The sequence below is a fragment of the Epargyreus clarus genome, unplaced genomic scaffold (genome assembly GCF_041222505.1).
Source record: "Epargyreus clarus isolate Ecla_fem2 unplaced genomic scaffold, WU_Ecla_fem_2.2 ptg000008l, whole genome shotgun sequence".
In the NCBI taxonomy this organism is placed as follows: Eukaryota; Metazoa; Arthropoda; class Insecta; order Lepidoptera; family Hesperiidae; genus Epargyreus; species Epargyreus clarus.
Window position 1 is genome coordinate 851540 of NW_027332216.1, and position 15228 is coordinate 866767.

Here is a 15228-nt window from a genome sequence, read left to right on the forward strand (position 1 = left end):
ATGACAATAATGCAATATTATCCAATATATCATTGCTACCCGTGCGACAGACTTGTACCCAGAGCGTTATGGCGTCACCACAGAATATTTGTAAAATATAAAGAATAAAACTATTATCAATGTTTAATTTAATGAGGGATTGTTAACAACATTGTAACTCTATTTAAATTAGGGGGCAAAACTAGGAGGCGAGAAGCCACAAGCCACGCAGGTCTGAAGTTAAACGTACGGGTAGTAAATTAAAAAATAAGGTGATTGGACAAATTATTATCATTTTAATACAGTTCTTTATTTTTAATCCAATTATGTTTGCGAGGTCATACATTTTTGTGATGTGCCAAAAAACAATGGATATAATGTCATTCCATGTTATGTTTATGTAAGTGACATGTTAATATATAAACATATTCAAGATACTGAGTCATTGCCAATCATACTCTTAACAAACTGTAATTAATTTATTTTTCTTTCACAAGCTACCACCACTACTGCTTAGGACAAACCATTTTTGATGTAAAGTTTTTGGCAAGACAATATAATAGCTTCTTCACTAACCTAAAAACTAGATAAGTAATTAAAATCTATATATTATCACAAAAAGAACAACAATTACTGTTCTTGTCATATTATTATAAATTATAATGTTTCATTGATCAAATTATTGCATAATTCTTGGTCAAACATTAATTATCTTAGGCTAAAAAGACAATATTATTACTAACGGAAATTTCGATATCACTAGCATAATGATTATCGCTAAATGATGTTTGTATGTTTACATATTGTAAGGTAGAATTCTACTGATATAATGAATGTTTTCTTAATGTATAATTTAAATAGAAAATTCTTAAAACTAAACAATCCAGACAAAGCGTAATATTTGGTATAACCCTTTGTAATAATGTTACTAAATTTCTATTCCCTAGCATCAAGTTAGTAAGAATTGAAAAGAGCGATTTCTTCGTAATAAATTACGAAATGATTTATATGTTCCTTTTATGGTTAGAAATAATATTTATCTTAACGCCAGTAGATATACTATATGTATTACATTGAGTTACAACTTGTCAAATTACCTTATATAAGATTGAAACAACCTCAGGTTGTGATCTGTATGCGTATCTGTACACACCAAAATACAAATATGCACGTTCTCCATATGTCACATTTAATCCACCTGATGTTGTTAACAAATTTCGCGTGACAAAATGCTTTAATATTATCCAAGTATCCAAGAAGAGAATGAATTAGCGCATTTCTTACATAATATAATACGTTTCGCTGTTAAAAGTAAAGTCTATAATATCGAAAACAACGTAATGTTTTAGCGTTTAACCCAATACCTCCTCTAATACTACATCTCCTATATTTAAACATAAATACCTCGTTGTTTTTTTCAAGTCACGAGGGCAATTGTAATTCAAAATTCTGATGTAGTGATGTGTGATTCTACATGCAGGATTATCAATTATTTTCTCATGTGTAAAGTATACCAATTAATAGTTGGCGAGCATGGTGAAATCATTCTCCGATGACTTATAATTCAAAATTGGTAAATATGTAATGATTATAATAGTATTCCTTATATTTTACCACCTTTTCAACTAATTGTATTTTCTCTACATGCCCACAATCTTTACTTATTTTATCAATCGATTGTTATATTTAATTTTAATTTCAAATACTGGCTAACTTACATGTAAATGACATGTCCTATACGAATTTCTAGCGTCCAAGTAGACTACATTCTAGGGGAAAATTTTGTCATAAATGGAACAGTCTTTGGTGGTTAAAAAGATTTAATCGATTTTTTATTTGATATAACAATTAGTATAAACGACACAACATTAAAGTTTTAGTTCTCTCTATATACTCATTATGGTAACATTGGAAGTACTGTAGAGTTCAAAATCGTCAATTGGATTTAAGGATATAATTTTAAAACTAACAATCGCCGTACCAATTAATTTTATTCGATAGCATCAAGTGCTTTATCTTAGGGCAGTTGTAACATCACCGCCCTACAATATCACATTACGAATTATATTAGGCCCTTTCATTCCCATTGGATTTATTTTTTTAACACAGTGTAGAATACACGATAACCTATCAGAAAGTTATTAAATAATTGTGGTAATGATATCAAACTACGAAAGGTCCTACCATCCTTACAAATGATAATACTATCGCAATGTTCCTTACAGTTGTGGCGACTTCCCGCAACTCGTCAATAGATAGCGCCACATGCTTCTGAAACGCGCTATAACTTCTTGTACATAAACAATCTCTAAACAGAGACTATAGGAAAATCTTCCTTTACCAAACATTAATCTTTTTAATCTACTCATTCCCTTCGATCTAGGTGTTAACATATTAGAATTACTGTTCACACAATTCAGTACACTTTCATTATAGAACCGGGTTATTATCAATCTAACAATTTCTTAGTGTTAAGCGTCCATTTAATGAATTTATAATAACGATAGATTTATTTAAAAAAAAAGACTAATAATAACAAAAGCTACACTTATTCAAACACAATTACAAGATCTTTTCAAATATTCGCTTTGTATGTTGTCATCTTAAACTTAATATGTTTGTTTTATCATTTAATCACAATCAATACAATGAACAAGCTTACTAAAAACAAATAAATTAAAGCTAGGAACTTCTTTGCAACTATGTATTAATATAATAAACATTTTTGCATCTAATTTAAAAAGAAAACACGTAACTAAAATCAGCTGCCATTAAAATTTATCGTCAAACATCCTTCTAAATGGTTCCCGTTTACGAATTACAAATAGATGCCTATATTTTTGAAATAATTATTAAAAAACGTTTTATTAATAATTTTCTCACCATACGAATAAATCGAAACAAAAACGAATGTCATCGTATGAAAATTCATAACTTATCAGGGACATAGCACAAGTAATACAGTTATTAAGTTAAGACAGTCACACGTTCGAAATAAAAGACGTAGACGAAGTAAACAGATAGACTCCTAATGGATACAAATTTTCAATAAAGTTAATAGAACTCTTAGTCGTTCGACCACACTCCAATCAGGTTCTAATGTAACACATCTTCTACGGTACATTTTCATATCTTATTTTTTTTCACATGTCACAATAACATTATGATCTACACCTAAAATTATTCCCAAATCTACCTTACGTGTAGAAATTCTTAAATTGACATACACTATGAATTATTAGCCAAAATAACAAATTGAAAATGTTTTTTTGCTATGTTCATCTCTACATCAGTCAAGACAAATATCTCTTTTACTAAATAGTATAGTTTCGAGAACGAAATGCTCGCCTGTGATTCGCCTGTGTAGTACAAATCAAAGGATTATGTATCTGTATTCCTAGGCGTCGTTTATACACTCATCATTATTTGTCGAGTTGCCATAACAAATTCTCCTTCGACCAACTCTCATTAAATGAGACTTCACACATTGACATCAAAGTCTTTATCTATCTCAAAAACGTATTTAAGTGATCTATATAATCAACTTTCCATTATATTTAACATTGCCATTAGCTTTCAAGATTTCTTCGCAGTAGGTATTGCTCTTGTTCGGTGATTTCTGTGAATTCGTGTTGCGCTTGCGCAGCTCGTTGTACTTCTTCACGCAGGAGTAGATCGGCAGGACAAGAAGGACTAAACCGGATATGGCGATAAAGATACCCGCGAGGTAGAAGGATAGATCGTACGAGCCCGTGACGTCGAACACCCAACCTGGAACCATGGAATAAGAGATGAATAAAAAAACTAGTACTCATTTCACCGAAGATTAAAAGCAATAAAGTCGACAATTTTTATCTCAGTACGACTGTTTCTGTCTATCCCCTTTTAGTAGCAAATTGTTGTACATAGTATTTAAAAGAGAATTTGCCGTAGCCACCATTTTGGGCTTTTGACTACAGTTGCATAATTAATTAATTTTAAAAATGACACCGCTACCTATTTTCTGAATCCCTTACACGCCTTTTACAACGTCCGCAGAACGAGACAAGAAATGCCTGCCGTGGATTAGTCGTTAGCCAATAATAATCAGATTGCAACATGATACTTGGAAGATTCGATAGAAAATTAAGCACGATTAAATTATTAATACATTTATTTCAAAAAATAATAATAAGTTTTTAGCATCTTTCTTTTAGAACTCAAAACCCATTAAATGATAAAGTCTTACCAGCTAAAGGCGGCCCGATGAGATTAGCAACACCCTGTATCAGCAGCAGCAACCCGTACGCGTTAGTGAACTTCTCCAGCGTGATCTGCTCCACCAGGATGATACTCGTCAGGGAGTAGTTGGCGGCGATGAAGGCTCCAAAGGCCCCCGACGCCGAGGCCAGCCCCAAGTACGAGGTAAGCAGCGGCATGATGAGGGTCACTAAACCACAAAGCACCATGCAGCCCGCGTACACCAGGCTCGGATTCACTGACTCCCAATCGCCCACCCAGCCTAGAAGTATCTGGAATTATGTTAAGAACATTTTGTTAGGTATAACAAAAAAAATCCAAAACCCAAGCTCTGTTTCCGGAAGATTTTGATTGTATTTTAATAAGTTGATTGAATTGGTTATAAAATGTACAAATAAATATAAGTAAAACCGAAAAAATCAATGCATCGGTGATCAAAAACCGATACTCCACTGTTTTGCAAAAAATAATCGATCATACGAAACCAGGCTTGCATTAATGGCTCATAATATGCATTCCGTTGGTACTCGAGTGTCCCGACATTAAATATTCATAGATCAACCTCTTACTTATCAGGTCTGGGAGCATCTTCATAGGTAAGGAGCGGTTTGTTAGCTTGATAACAAAAAAATCTAAAAAGCCCAAGTTCTCTGATGCCGGAAAATTTTGGTAGTATTTTAGTGAGTTGATTTAATGAAAAAGCTTTCTATACTCACAGCCCCACACTAGAATACCTTGTGTAGTATGTGCCATGTATACACACATAGATACACCCAGACCAAAAACATCAACCTATCTATCTGTCTGTCTGGCCGGGATCGAATCCAGGACCATTTGCGCGTCTGACCGGTAGGTGGCACACCACGCGAAGATGACTTGGTTATAAATTCATGTATGTTTTTAATCAATATAAAGTTATAAACGCTGATAAAACCAAAAAAATAAAGTAATTAAGCTACTTTTGTGTTGTTTAGGGTGCATCAAGGTTTTAAGCAAAATAATACAATCATGCGAAGCCGAGCTTATATGAATGGCTCCATAATATGCATTCCGTTAGTACTCGAGTCTACCGATATTAAATATTCATAGCTCAACCTCTTACTTATCACGTCTGGGAGCACCTTCCTTCTCAGCGTGAGAAGGATTAAGATCATAGTCAACAAATCAACTATTCCCATATTTCTTATTTACATTAAACTACTATACCTAAAGTAGTTATAAATACGAAGGCTATTGTGCATAACATAATTAACAATGGCATGACTATCACTTATTAGATTATGAAATGAAATTATTATATTTCAACATTCATTTTCCTGAGTACGTAAACGGTAAATATTTACTTTTATAATACTTTATATCTAGCAGTGTCAGTTTCCTTATTTTTGGATAGTGTAAGATTAACCCAAAGGACCTATTGAATAAAAGGAGGGATAATTTTGTTAAAAACGGGACTTGATAAAAAAACGTCTATTTATTTACATTACAAGTACTAATAAATTTACGTATATAATGATGATGGAAATGTTAATGAGTACTAATTGGTACTTTACTATGCTAATAAAAATAATTTGGAATTAATCCCCGAAATTCCGGACTGAACAAATTCTACGTGGGACATTTAGATTTTGGGCAAACCTTTGGATATCCCGTCAAAATTGGCCTGGCGACGCCTCATGAAATCTACAATCCGAACATAAAACTCTAAAATTATAATCGACTACAAACTTTATTTATATACGGAATTTCACAACAAAGTATAAATAAATACAACAAATCTTCAACATTATACCCCAAGACATCACGAGGACAAACATGCTCTCAGCCAGTGTCTCGCCACATGGCGTTACGTAACTCTATGAGTTATCGGAACGCCGCCAAGATTTAAAAGGGTCAAGTTATTGTAGATAAGGTCCAGATAACATTGTTAGTTGTAGCATAGCGTGTAATCTATTGTAGCATGTCTGTTAATGCTAAGTGGCGTTAGGTTAATGTATTAAGACCTAGTTCACACGAAGTTCCGCGCTCAATGCGCACAAAATAATCTTACTCCCAATATCATTTAAACGCTTTTACGCCTAACGCTCTCATCCCCAAGAATTTCGTACATCGTCGGTGCATTGTAGAGACTTAAAGACTAAATCACAAAAACTCAAACCCAGAAATAAAATCTTTATTAATAAAAACCTGCCTACTTCATAAGAAATCCTTATGTTCCTGTATTAGTCTAAGCATGTTGGTAAGAGCGATCCTATTATGTTCCCATTTTATTTGCCATTTTATTCCCGTTTTATTTGCGTAAATACGCAAGGACATAGGCAAATATATGCGCTTGAATAAAAATTACAGCGAAAAAATATTGTTCATTAAAAAAACAATCTTACCTCTCCAAACATATTCAAGATGCCGATGATCGAGATGAGCATGGAGGATTGGGACTCGTTGAAGCCCATCTTCATGCCGCTGTCGGCGATATACACGTACGGCACGTCGTACCACATGTACAGCAGGAAGTTGGATATCGCGAAGAACACGAACGCCGGGTTACGGAAGTGCGAGAAGTCCAACACGTCCACAGCCAGGTCCCAGAAGTCCCATAGTCCGGCGTACCACTGCACCTGGAAGTTTAAACAGTGGAACTGAAGAGGATACGTCATTTATAATAAAAAGTATGTTTCTACTAGTCTACTTGAAACATTCTGAATAGGAGATGCTATTTTTAAAAATAATATAGTTGTCTCATTTCTAGTAGTCCATTTGATGTTATATGAACTTGTAAATAGAAGTTCAACGTAGTCTCCATTATAATTATCTACTACGGACTGTTGAACTTAGTATACCTTTCAAACTAGAATACACTAGAGAAAACACTGCATCTCGAGCAGACAGAGATAAATATTAGGTTGTTGAACTGAAATGCATTTAACATAAATCAGAAAACTTTACAAATTTAACGTCTAAGAAATAATGTATGTTGAGTTTTTTTTTTTTTAATATTAGAATCTCATACCTTCTCTTTGGCAATGGTGGTCATAGAATTCCTGAAGATGTTTGGACATGACGAAGCTCGCAGCCTGTATCGGTTGATGTTAAGCATTGCACCTCTATATGTAAGAGAGTGCCTATGTATTCTCAAGTCCTTGAAGAACGCTGGTGGCTTCTTCGAAGCGGCACCGCCTTGCCGCCTTAACCACAAGGACATCGCTGCCTTTTCATTTAGTGGGGCCGTCCTACCGCCCGTGGTCGCTGAAACCGGTGGAGCTGACGTAGGAGACATCGTGCCCGGAGTCGCAGTCCCAGGAGACATCAAAGCTTTAGGAGGAGATTGTTCATGTAATCTACCGCTGTCACTAAAGCTTCTAGACGACAACATGATCCCTGGGTAGTTCTGAGCTAGAATTGCGTATGCTCGGCCTCTATTAGACATCAACTCGAATACTTCTAACGACACTCCCTCTCCTCCAGTCATAAAGGTAGGTAAGTCAACTAAGGAACTAAATTGAGGCACAATCGGCGATGCCACAGCTTCAATGTCCACCGCGTCGGTAACTTTTGTCGATCCCGCCGCACTACTTTTGCTATCTGAGAGACTGTCTACTGACGAACCATAACGCTTGTTGCGTTTCCTCTCTCGTCTACGTTTCCTCTCCTTCGCTCTCTCTTCGTTCATAGTTGCCGTCCAGGGCAAATCTCGAAACAGCAATCCACAAACTGCCATATTAAGGAAAAACCCTGCTAATATAAGCGTCGTACCTCGCCAACCATATTCGTCCAGTAAAACGTAAGAAAGTGGCGCAAATAGAAACGTACCTATGCCACTTCCACACACCGATATTCCGGTCGCGAGAGATCTCTTTTTCTCGAAATAGTACGCAACTATTACAACCGCTGCTACGTAACACAAACTTAGTCCAAATCCGGCCATGATGCCGAAAGTAATAAATAGCGTCTCCATATTATCTACAAAGGCGGATATTACAAATCCTAAAGCTGCCAGGAGTGATCCAAAAATAGTCATACGCCGACAGCCATATCTATCCGTCAGGAAGCTGGCAATGGGTCCAGAGAGCAACGGCATCGCCATAAAGATGCCAGCAATCCATGCGGTTTTTCCCTTGCCTTCGCCAAAGTACTCTAGAAAATGCGGGTAGAATACGCCAAAACTGAACGTGATACCGTCGGCGATAAGGTTAACCATGAAAGAGGCGAATACGACGACCCAGCCCCACCCGCCGTCGGGGGGCCGCGCCTCTGTGATCGACACATCTTCGTCATCGGAGGAGCTCGAGCTGGAGCTGGACACGGATACGGGCGCGGGCGGCGACTGAGCGTCGAACTGCACATGGAGCGGACGTCCGTTTTTCCGCGAATTTTCACTGACACTGACACTGAGCGGGTCGAGCAAGGGCTCGCTCTCTGGAATAGAGGGAAGCGCGCGCGGCGCGGGCCGCGGAGTCTCTGGGTCGTTTAAGGCCTCCGCAGGCGGGGTGGTTGCATCGAGGGTTCCGCCGGGTCCTCCTTGGAGCGGCCGATGGTTCGCGCTATCCGGCGGCGGCGAGAGGCGCGCGCGGTCCATTCCGGCAAGGCGCGACGAAATTGCGCGCGCAGCGTGTGCAGCGCGTGATCAGCAGTCCGCCGCGCTTCCATGCGGACACCGCACCACCGCCGTGACCTCATGCTGGAACAATATTAACAATCATTAGCCTACTTACTTAATGGCATCATTCTGTCTCATACGTAAAACATGTAACGTCATTATGCACGATATTAATAGAGCAACAGAACCTATCGGATTAATTGGCACTTCGGGCTCTGCATTATTCATATCTAACTTAAATGCCATTGCGAGTTTTATGTTACGTATTATTTATGTCAAATATGGTTATTTGAGTTCAAAATTTATCGTCAGTAACTTACATAGATGAAATTGATTGATCATTTAACTTCACTGTTGCATCTTTCCTTATTCGCACGTTGCATTCAGATCTCAATACACGCTCAAACGAACAACGCTGTGCATTAAAGCCACAATGCCTGCCGGAGGATGTAAGTGCCAAATCGTCTGAAGTGGGGCTGATAGGCGAACAAAGCTGGAGGCCGGTTGGCATTCGTCGTATATTTAGCGCTACAGGACGAATTGTAGAAGGGGATCATAAGAATAGAGCTCTGGATCGTCACGAGCCTTCTATTGGTTTTGTTGACGGGAAACGGCTGATTGTGACCTAAATTTTGTGCTTATACCAATTGTGTAAAGATAAAGATACACTGTGGACTGCCAGAACATTATTATGACATAGGTTGAGTTATCGAGACTTTCTATGATATGTCAGTCTGTGTCTACTCTAGGAAATTTCTTTAGTTTACTTTAGTCACTAACATCAAGAGGAAACAGTTAAAGTCATAGAAAACATCTTGAATTATGAAAAGGACCCACAAGTTAAAAGGATTTTTTTCCTATTTCTGTTCATAAAGTATTCATCTTAACTACTTCGCAGTGCAGATGTGTTCTAAGTAGCTTGACGCAACTAAAAGCTTTTTAGCGTCGTTTTAACACTCATGTCATGAGTAAAATGTTTTTAAAAATCAAGAATATAGGAACCGTTTTACATATTTTAAGTTTAAAGGCACTTTGATTCTGCGACGAAGAGTTTCCCCACAGATATAGTTGTAATCTTTACTTAATTCCTATAAACTTATTACAGTCATTATTTTTCTTAATTTTAAATGTCTCCCTATAACAGCTACTAAAATCAACATAACGTTTTCTCGCGCAGGGGAAAAATGCCATAACATCGTAAATTCTCTTTCGAACGAATAAACATATAACAGTAAAAAAGCGGTAAAGGCGCAACATAATAGAATTTAATGTAAACATAAAACAAAATACATATATGGATAATATTTTAGGATACTAGGAAGGGTGGATGTATTCATAAGAAATACAATATGGAAGCCTGACAAGGGAGGATCTCTCAAATTACTTACATACTTGTATCGCCTTTTTATGTATCCGTAGGCAAATCGTAAAAAAATATAATATTCTTAAACCTTACCTATAATTTGAATCTGTAGGTAGGAAAATTATTTAACATTTTTTTTTCCTTAATAATTTTTGGAAAGAAATTAGTGCATAAACCTTAAGCAATCGTTGTTTCTGTGATGTGCAATTGTCCACGATATCATTTAGATTTTCGCTGAATTCTAACAATTTTTATTACTAATGTACTAAATGGTAGGCCAAATACTAACTACTAGCCTACTGGTAATTGGCCGAGTTACATGGGATTTAAGTCCATCGAACCGAAAACAGTTAACCACTGCAGTTTAATTAAAGTTCCGGCAAACTACCCAACTTACTCTTCCGAACTTCAACTATAGCGCCTACCACTACAACAAAATTAAACCGCATAGCTGACTTAGTACAACTTTTGGTATCGATGCAGATTTAAGTTGAACTATTTATGATTCTACTTTAGAGCCACCGCCGCAACATATATTTCTGTTTGATAACAGCAGTGTTAACCACTCCTGTATTCCACTTTAAAGGGTCTGATAAAGTAGACATACATTACATGATAAGGTAGACAGGTATTCCAGCTTAGTCAATAGGGGTAGAGACGCTTCTGAGGCCGACCTCAGGTAGGAATCTACTCTGGGGTTGATTACAGATGTCCATGGGCGGCAGTAGCCACTTAGGTACCATCAGATGGACAACATGCTCGTCTGCTACTCCTATATTATCCATAATATACCCATCATTTATACTTCCATAAAATAAAAAGATAATAACCTCCAAACCAGGTTTGTAGGTTAAGCACAAAAGTTCCCACATTTGTTATGATAAAACTCAACGAGCTGTGGATTCCCTGAGCGGATTATTTATTCAAATAATCTGCAGTGCGGGAATACGAATGAAAAGCTCTCGAATGCACTTAATGTTTGTAATATGTATGCACTCAGGTACGGCCTCAGAATAAAAGATAGACTAGACCTGTATTCTGCTGATACGTAAGACCTACGCCAACAATGCAAATTGTGTCAATGGCGTCCAGTACAAAAAATAGTATAAGTGGTCACAACCGCCTAAAGACCAACTAACTTCATACATATCAAAAGTTCTACGTTAAGCCGATCGCAGATGCTTTGTCATTCCTGGGGACCACAATAGTCATCCCATATGTAAGTCAGTCCGCATCCAGGCTTCTCCGGCGAAATGCAGCAACTACTTCACGTTAGAACTAGATGTAGCAGAGTTAACACTTCAGTTAACGCACACTGGTTCTCCTACCATTTCATTGAAAAACAACCACTCGCGGACCATTAAATCCAATGAGGCGTTTTCTTCTTTCTTTGGTCTGAGGGTACGCAATTAAGCTGATTGAAATACAGACACGTGTGTGAGTATTCGTAGTAAAATAAAAAGTTGTACAAATGTTTTTATCATACACAGCGCTGTGGTTACAATACCGTTATAGCATGCAGAAGGTTCCCGGTTCAATCCCTGGCCAAGCATGAGGCGCTACACCATTTTACTCTAACAAGCAGATGGTTCCAGGTTCGAGCAGACAACAGACATGTATATGATCAATTAAAGTTCTGGATGATTTTGTGCTCAGTCTGTGGCATCCACCATATTCTTAGCTGCTTAGATTACCACCTGAAAGTAGAAGCGTGATAGTATTGGACTGTAAATTACGTTAATTGTACTCCCGTTGTTTATAAAAACAAATCAAAATGCGCTCAATAATTTCCAAGATAAACCACAAAACAGACAGACTAACATAAAACTTTACATTTTATACTTGTGTCAACCAAGTACTTAAGTATATGCGCTAAGAAAAGCTATCTTAATATAACAGAGTTTATTTATATGTATGACCCTACACGCCATGAATGGCCTTTTGAAAATAGAGCCAGTGAGTACTCTCGGGCTTTATTGTAGTGTGAGATCGCGGTCAAAAGTGGGCCTTTTCAAAAAGAAACAAGTATAAAGGTTAATGTGTAGGTGGCAATTTTCTTATTTGAGCTGCAGTTATTCAGCATTAGGCCTATTTTTGTTCGGGTACAAATTTCTATACGTGTGAAAACTACAAATCCCCACTTAACCATATATGGCCTAAACCGCCTCTGTTTAAATGTCTACATGCCAGGAAACTTTGTATAAAAATATAACTTTTTTTCTAATTTACAAAATAATTTAATTTTGGTATAATTTTCAATCACAACCTTTGCAATTACTTTAATGAAAAATCTTAAAGAAAAATTAAACATTTTTTCCCTAGTCGTGGTTTTTATCCGCCCGTTGCGGTATAGTCCCGCTTAATACAACATCAGTAATTAACCTGCGGCGTTTCAACTTCAAATTAATTATAGTAATTATACGAAGAAAATTATCTGTCTAAAACAAAGATCTTAAGAGAACAGACCTAATTATATTTACGCAAAACAGACCACGGCGGCAACGTTCAAAGAACACAATATTGCCAATATAAGAAACCACCCTTAAGCCCGCCATAATATTACGATTCGTTGCCAAAAACACGCAGTATCGTCAATTTACGTCAATGCGCCTCGCGTTATTTCACACGCATTGCGGCACTGATAAAAGAAAATACAAAAACATTAACATCTTCTTGGAATGAGAAAAACGTTTTTCTTCTCGTAGAGCCTTTCGATCTTGTCTTATAATGTGTATAAGCCTTTCATTTTATCACCAAAGTGGTCAATAAATGTATATACCATTTACCATAGACCTTGAATTAATACATGATCCGTACTTATTGCTGGCGACCATCTAACTAAAGTACATCATTGTCTTACTATCAGAGCGTGACCGTTCGAAGACCGCAAATAAACTAGAAGAATAATAATGAATTCGCGTTATAGTCTAATAAATATCCCCAAGATTAGATAAAAAACGAATAGGGTGGTCGAAAATTTGTTACTTACCATGATTTCTCCAGTAAGTAGATCCTAGGTGGAGTTAAAACAAAATTTTACGAAATTCAAGTTATAGATAAATTAGTGCGACACTTAATTTTGCTTCATTTCAAAATTAATTGCTTCTGTAAAAGAGCACTGAGAAGAGAAATTTCAGAAATTTAATGAGATAAAAATTAATTACACTTTCAAAAAACCAGTAACAAAGTCGTGAAGGGAAAGCTAATGAAATAATCATATTCATCGTTCTCTTGGACTTCGCCCACACTTTGAAGGTCGCCATCGACAAATTTGATTGACTAATTTTCGTGTCACTGATAACTCGTTAAGCAACGATTTTTGAATCTTAAAAAGATTTTTAGCATGATCTGCACCATTTTTCCTTCCTGTAGGAACAAAATGACTGTAACACCTTAATTAATTAATTTGTTTATCATTTACAAAATAATTTACTTATATATTTTGTAAACGTCATGGTGATTTTCAACAAAAAATCCTTGGAATTATATATCCAATATTAGCTGTATAGCAGATGTTCATCTTCGTTTTTTATTTATTTTAAACGTCCTAAATATTTAATTATCTTAGTTCGGTATAGAGAAAAAAATATTAAAACTTATGAGCTAATATTCAACGCTATTATTGGATCCAAATTATGTGATGAATTATTTGGCACTAAATCAACATTAAATTTGAATGTAAGTAATTTTGGTCTATAAATATAAAATTTGCTAATCACGTAATTTCAACATAGATAGCTATGACAATAGGTACTAGTTAACTCTTCAACTAATTAATACTAAACCATCCACAAAAAAGGTTGAAGTACTATGTGCAACTTGTGTGAGGTATAACTCAAACAACAACTAATTACAATGAACATTTCCAAAACATTTAATTAGTGCACTTTAGCGAAACAAATATAGATTTGGTAAATCCACAAACAATTCATTTGTACAATTTATGTTGCCAATGAAACTGTTCGCTTGTAAACCCGCTCAAAGATATAGATTATTGTGAATGTTTCAATTGCTAACCCGACTACACCAAATTGGATTTGGCAAAGCAATGGAGAGATTGTAATAACGCAAGCCACTCGAACTATTGCCAAAAATTCGTGCAAAACGAGCGAAATTGGTTATACGAGAAATAGAAACATCAAGCATATTTGACCTTCTATTCGTGGTATTTCATAATAAATTACACTGAACTAGCTCATAATAATAAGAAAAATTTTGTACATGTTAAAATTAGTACTAACGAAACTCAAAATGAAAACAATGTTTAGACGACCACTATAGGATCGTTAGTTGACAATGCCTACAAAGGTTATGAAATTTTGAATATTAAATGAGACTCGTTTTTAAGAAGCACCTAAAAGTCGAAAATATAAATGTTGTCCTCCAAGTACAATGTAAATGAAAATTTAAGATCCTAAATTATCTAACGGAATGTGCCTTAAATTGGATAGTTATTTCTGTATGTGGATACTCATAAATCCAGCAGCTGTAAGTTTTCTTGAATAATATAAAAATGAATAAACTTTTGTAGTACAAATTTAACAATTTAAAAGGCACATACAAATATTCAAACTGGTCTGACATTTAATCCCGCACAAACAGCGCATTAGCGAATTAAATTAAAACGGTACAATTCTCAGATTTAGTTGAACTGCGTGATCTCCCATCGCGATAGGAACAGTAGGTGTGTGCATGATGACGTGAGCAGAGTGCAGACTGGCCATCATCCAGCCAGCGTGCGTACGTCAGCTGATATAAATACGCGAAATGTTTGCCAACAACCCGCCAACATGGAAATAGGCAGACACGACAACTGTAGAACTGTCCCTGGCAATGAAAGTTATTTCGCCGGTACCTACAAGATTACCTTAAAATAACACGACAGTTTATTCTTAACAATTTGGCAAATCATTTCTGCAAATTTCCCATGAAATTAAATCAATAAAATAGATTAAAGTATACTTACTTTAATCTATTATTTATTTAATTTAAACAACTTTATAAAAGGAACATTTACACAAACATAATTATTCCACATATTCACAAAATT

At 36.1% G+C, this 15228-nt stretch overlaps 1 protein-coding gene across 3 annotated transcripts in view; it reads right to left on the reverse strand.

The window, feature by feature from the left end:
* Positions 1-1071: 1071 nt before the first annotated feature.
* Positions 1072-15228, reverse strand: part of LOC140744060 (monocarboxylate transporter 9) — a 48880-nt gene continuing 34723 nt past the window's right edge. For 2 of the 3 annotated variants that reach the window (XM_073075515.1, XM_073075517.1), the window contains exons 2-5: positions 7229-8896; positions 6603-6836; positions 4208-4490; positions 1072-3750 (exon numbers count right to left, since the gene is read on the reverse strand). In XM_073075515.1, coding sequence (XP_072931616.1) covers positions 3512-3750; positions 4208-4490; positions 6603-6836; positions 7229-8794 — 2322 coding nt within the window. In that variant the 5' untranslated portion in view covers positions 8795-8896 and the 3' untranslated portion in view covers positions 1072-3511. Of the gene's footprint in view, positions 3751-4207; positions 4491-6602; positions 6837-7228; positions 8897-11685; positions 11876-15228 lie in introns of all 3 variants that reach the window. The other variant, XM_073075516.1, reaches the window with a different exon arrangement.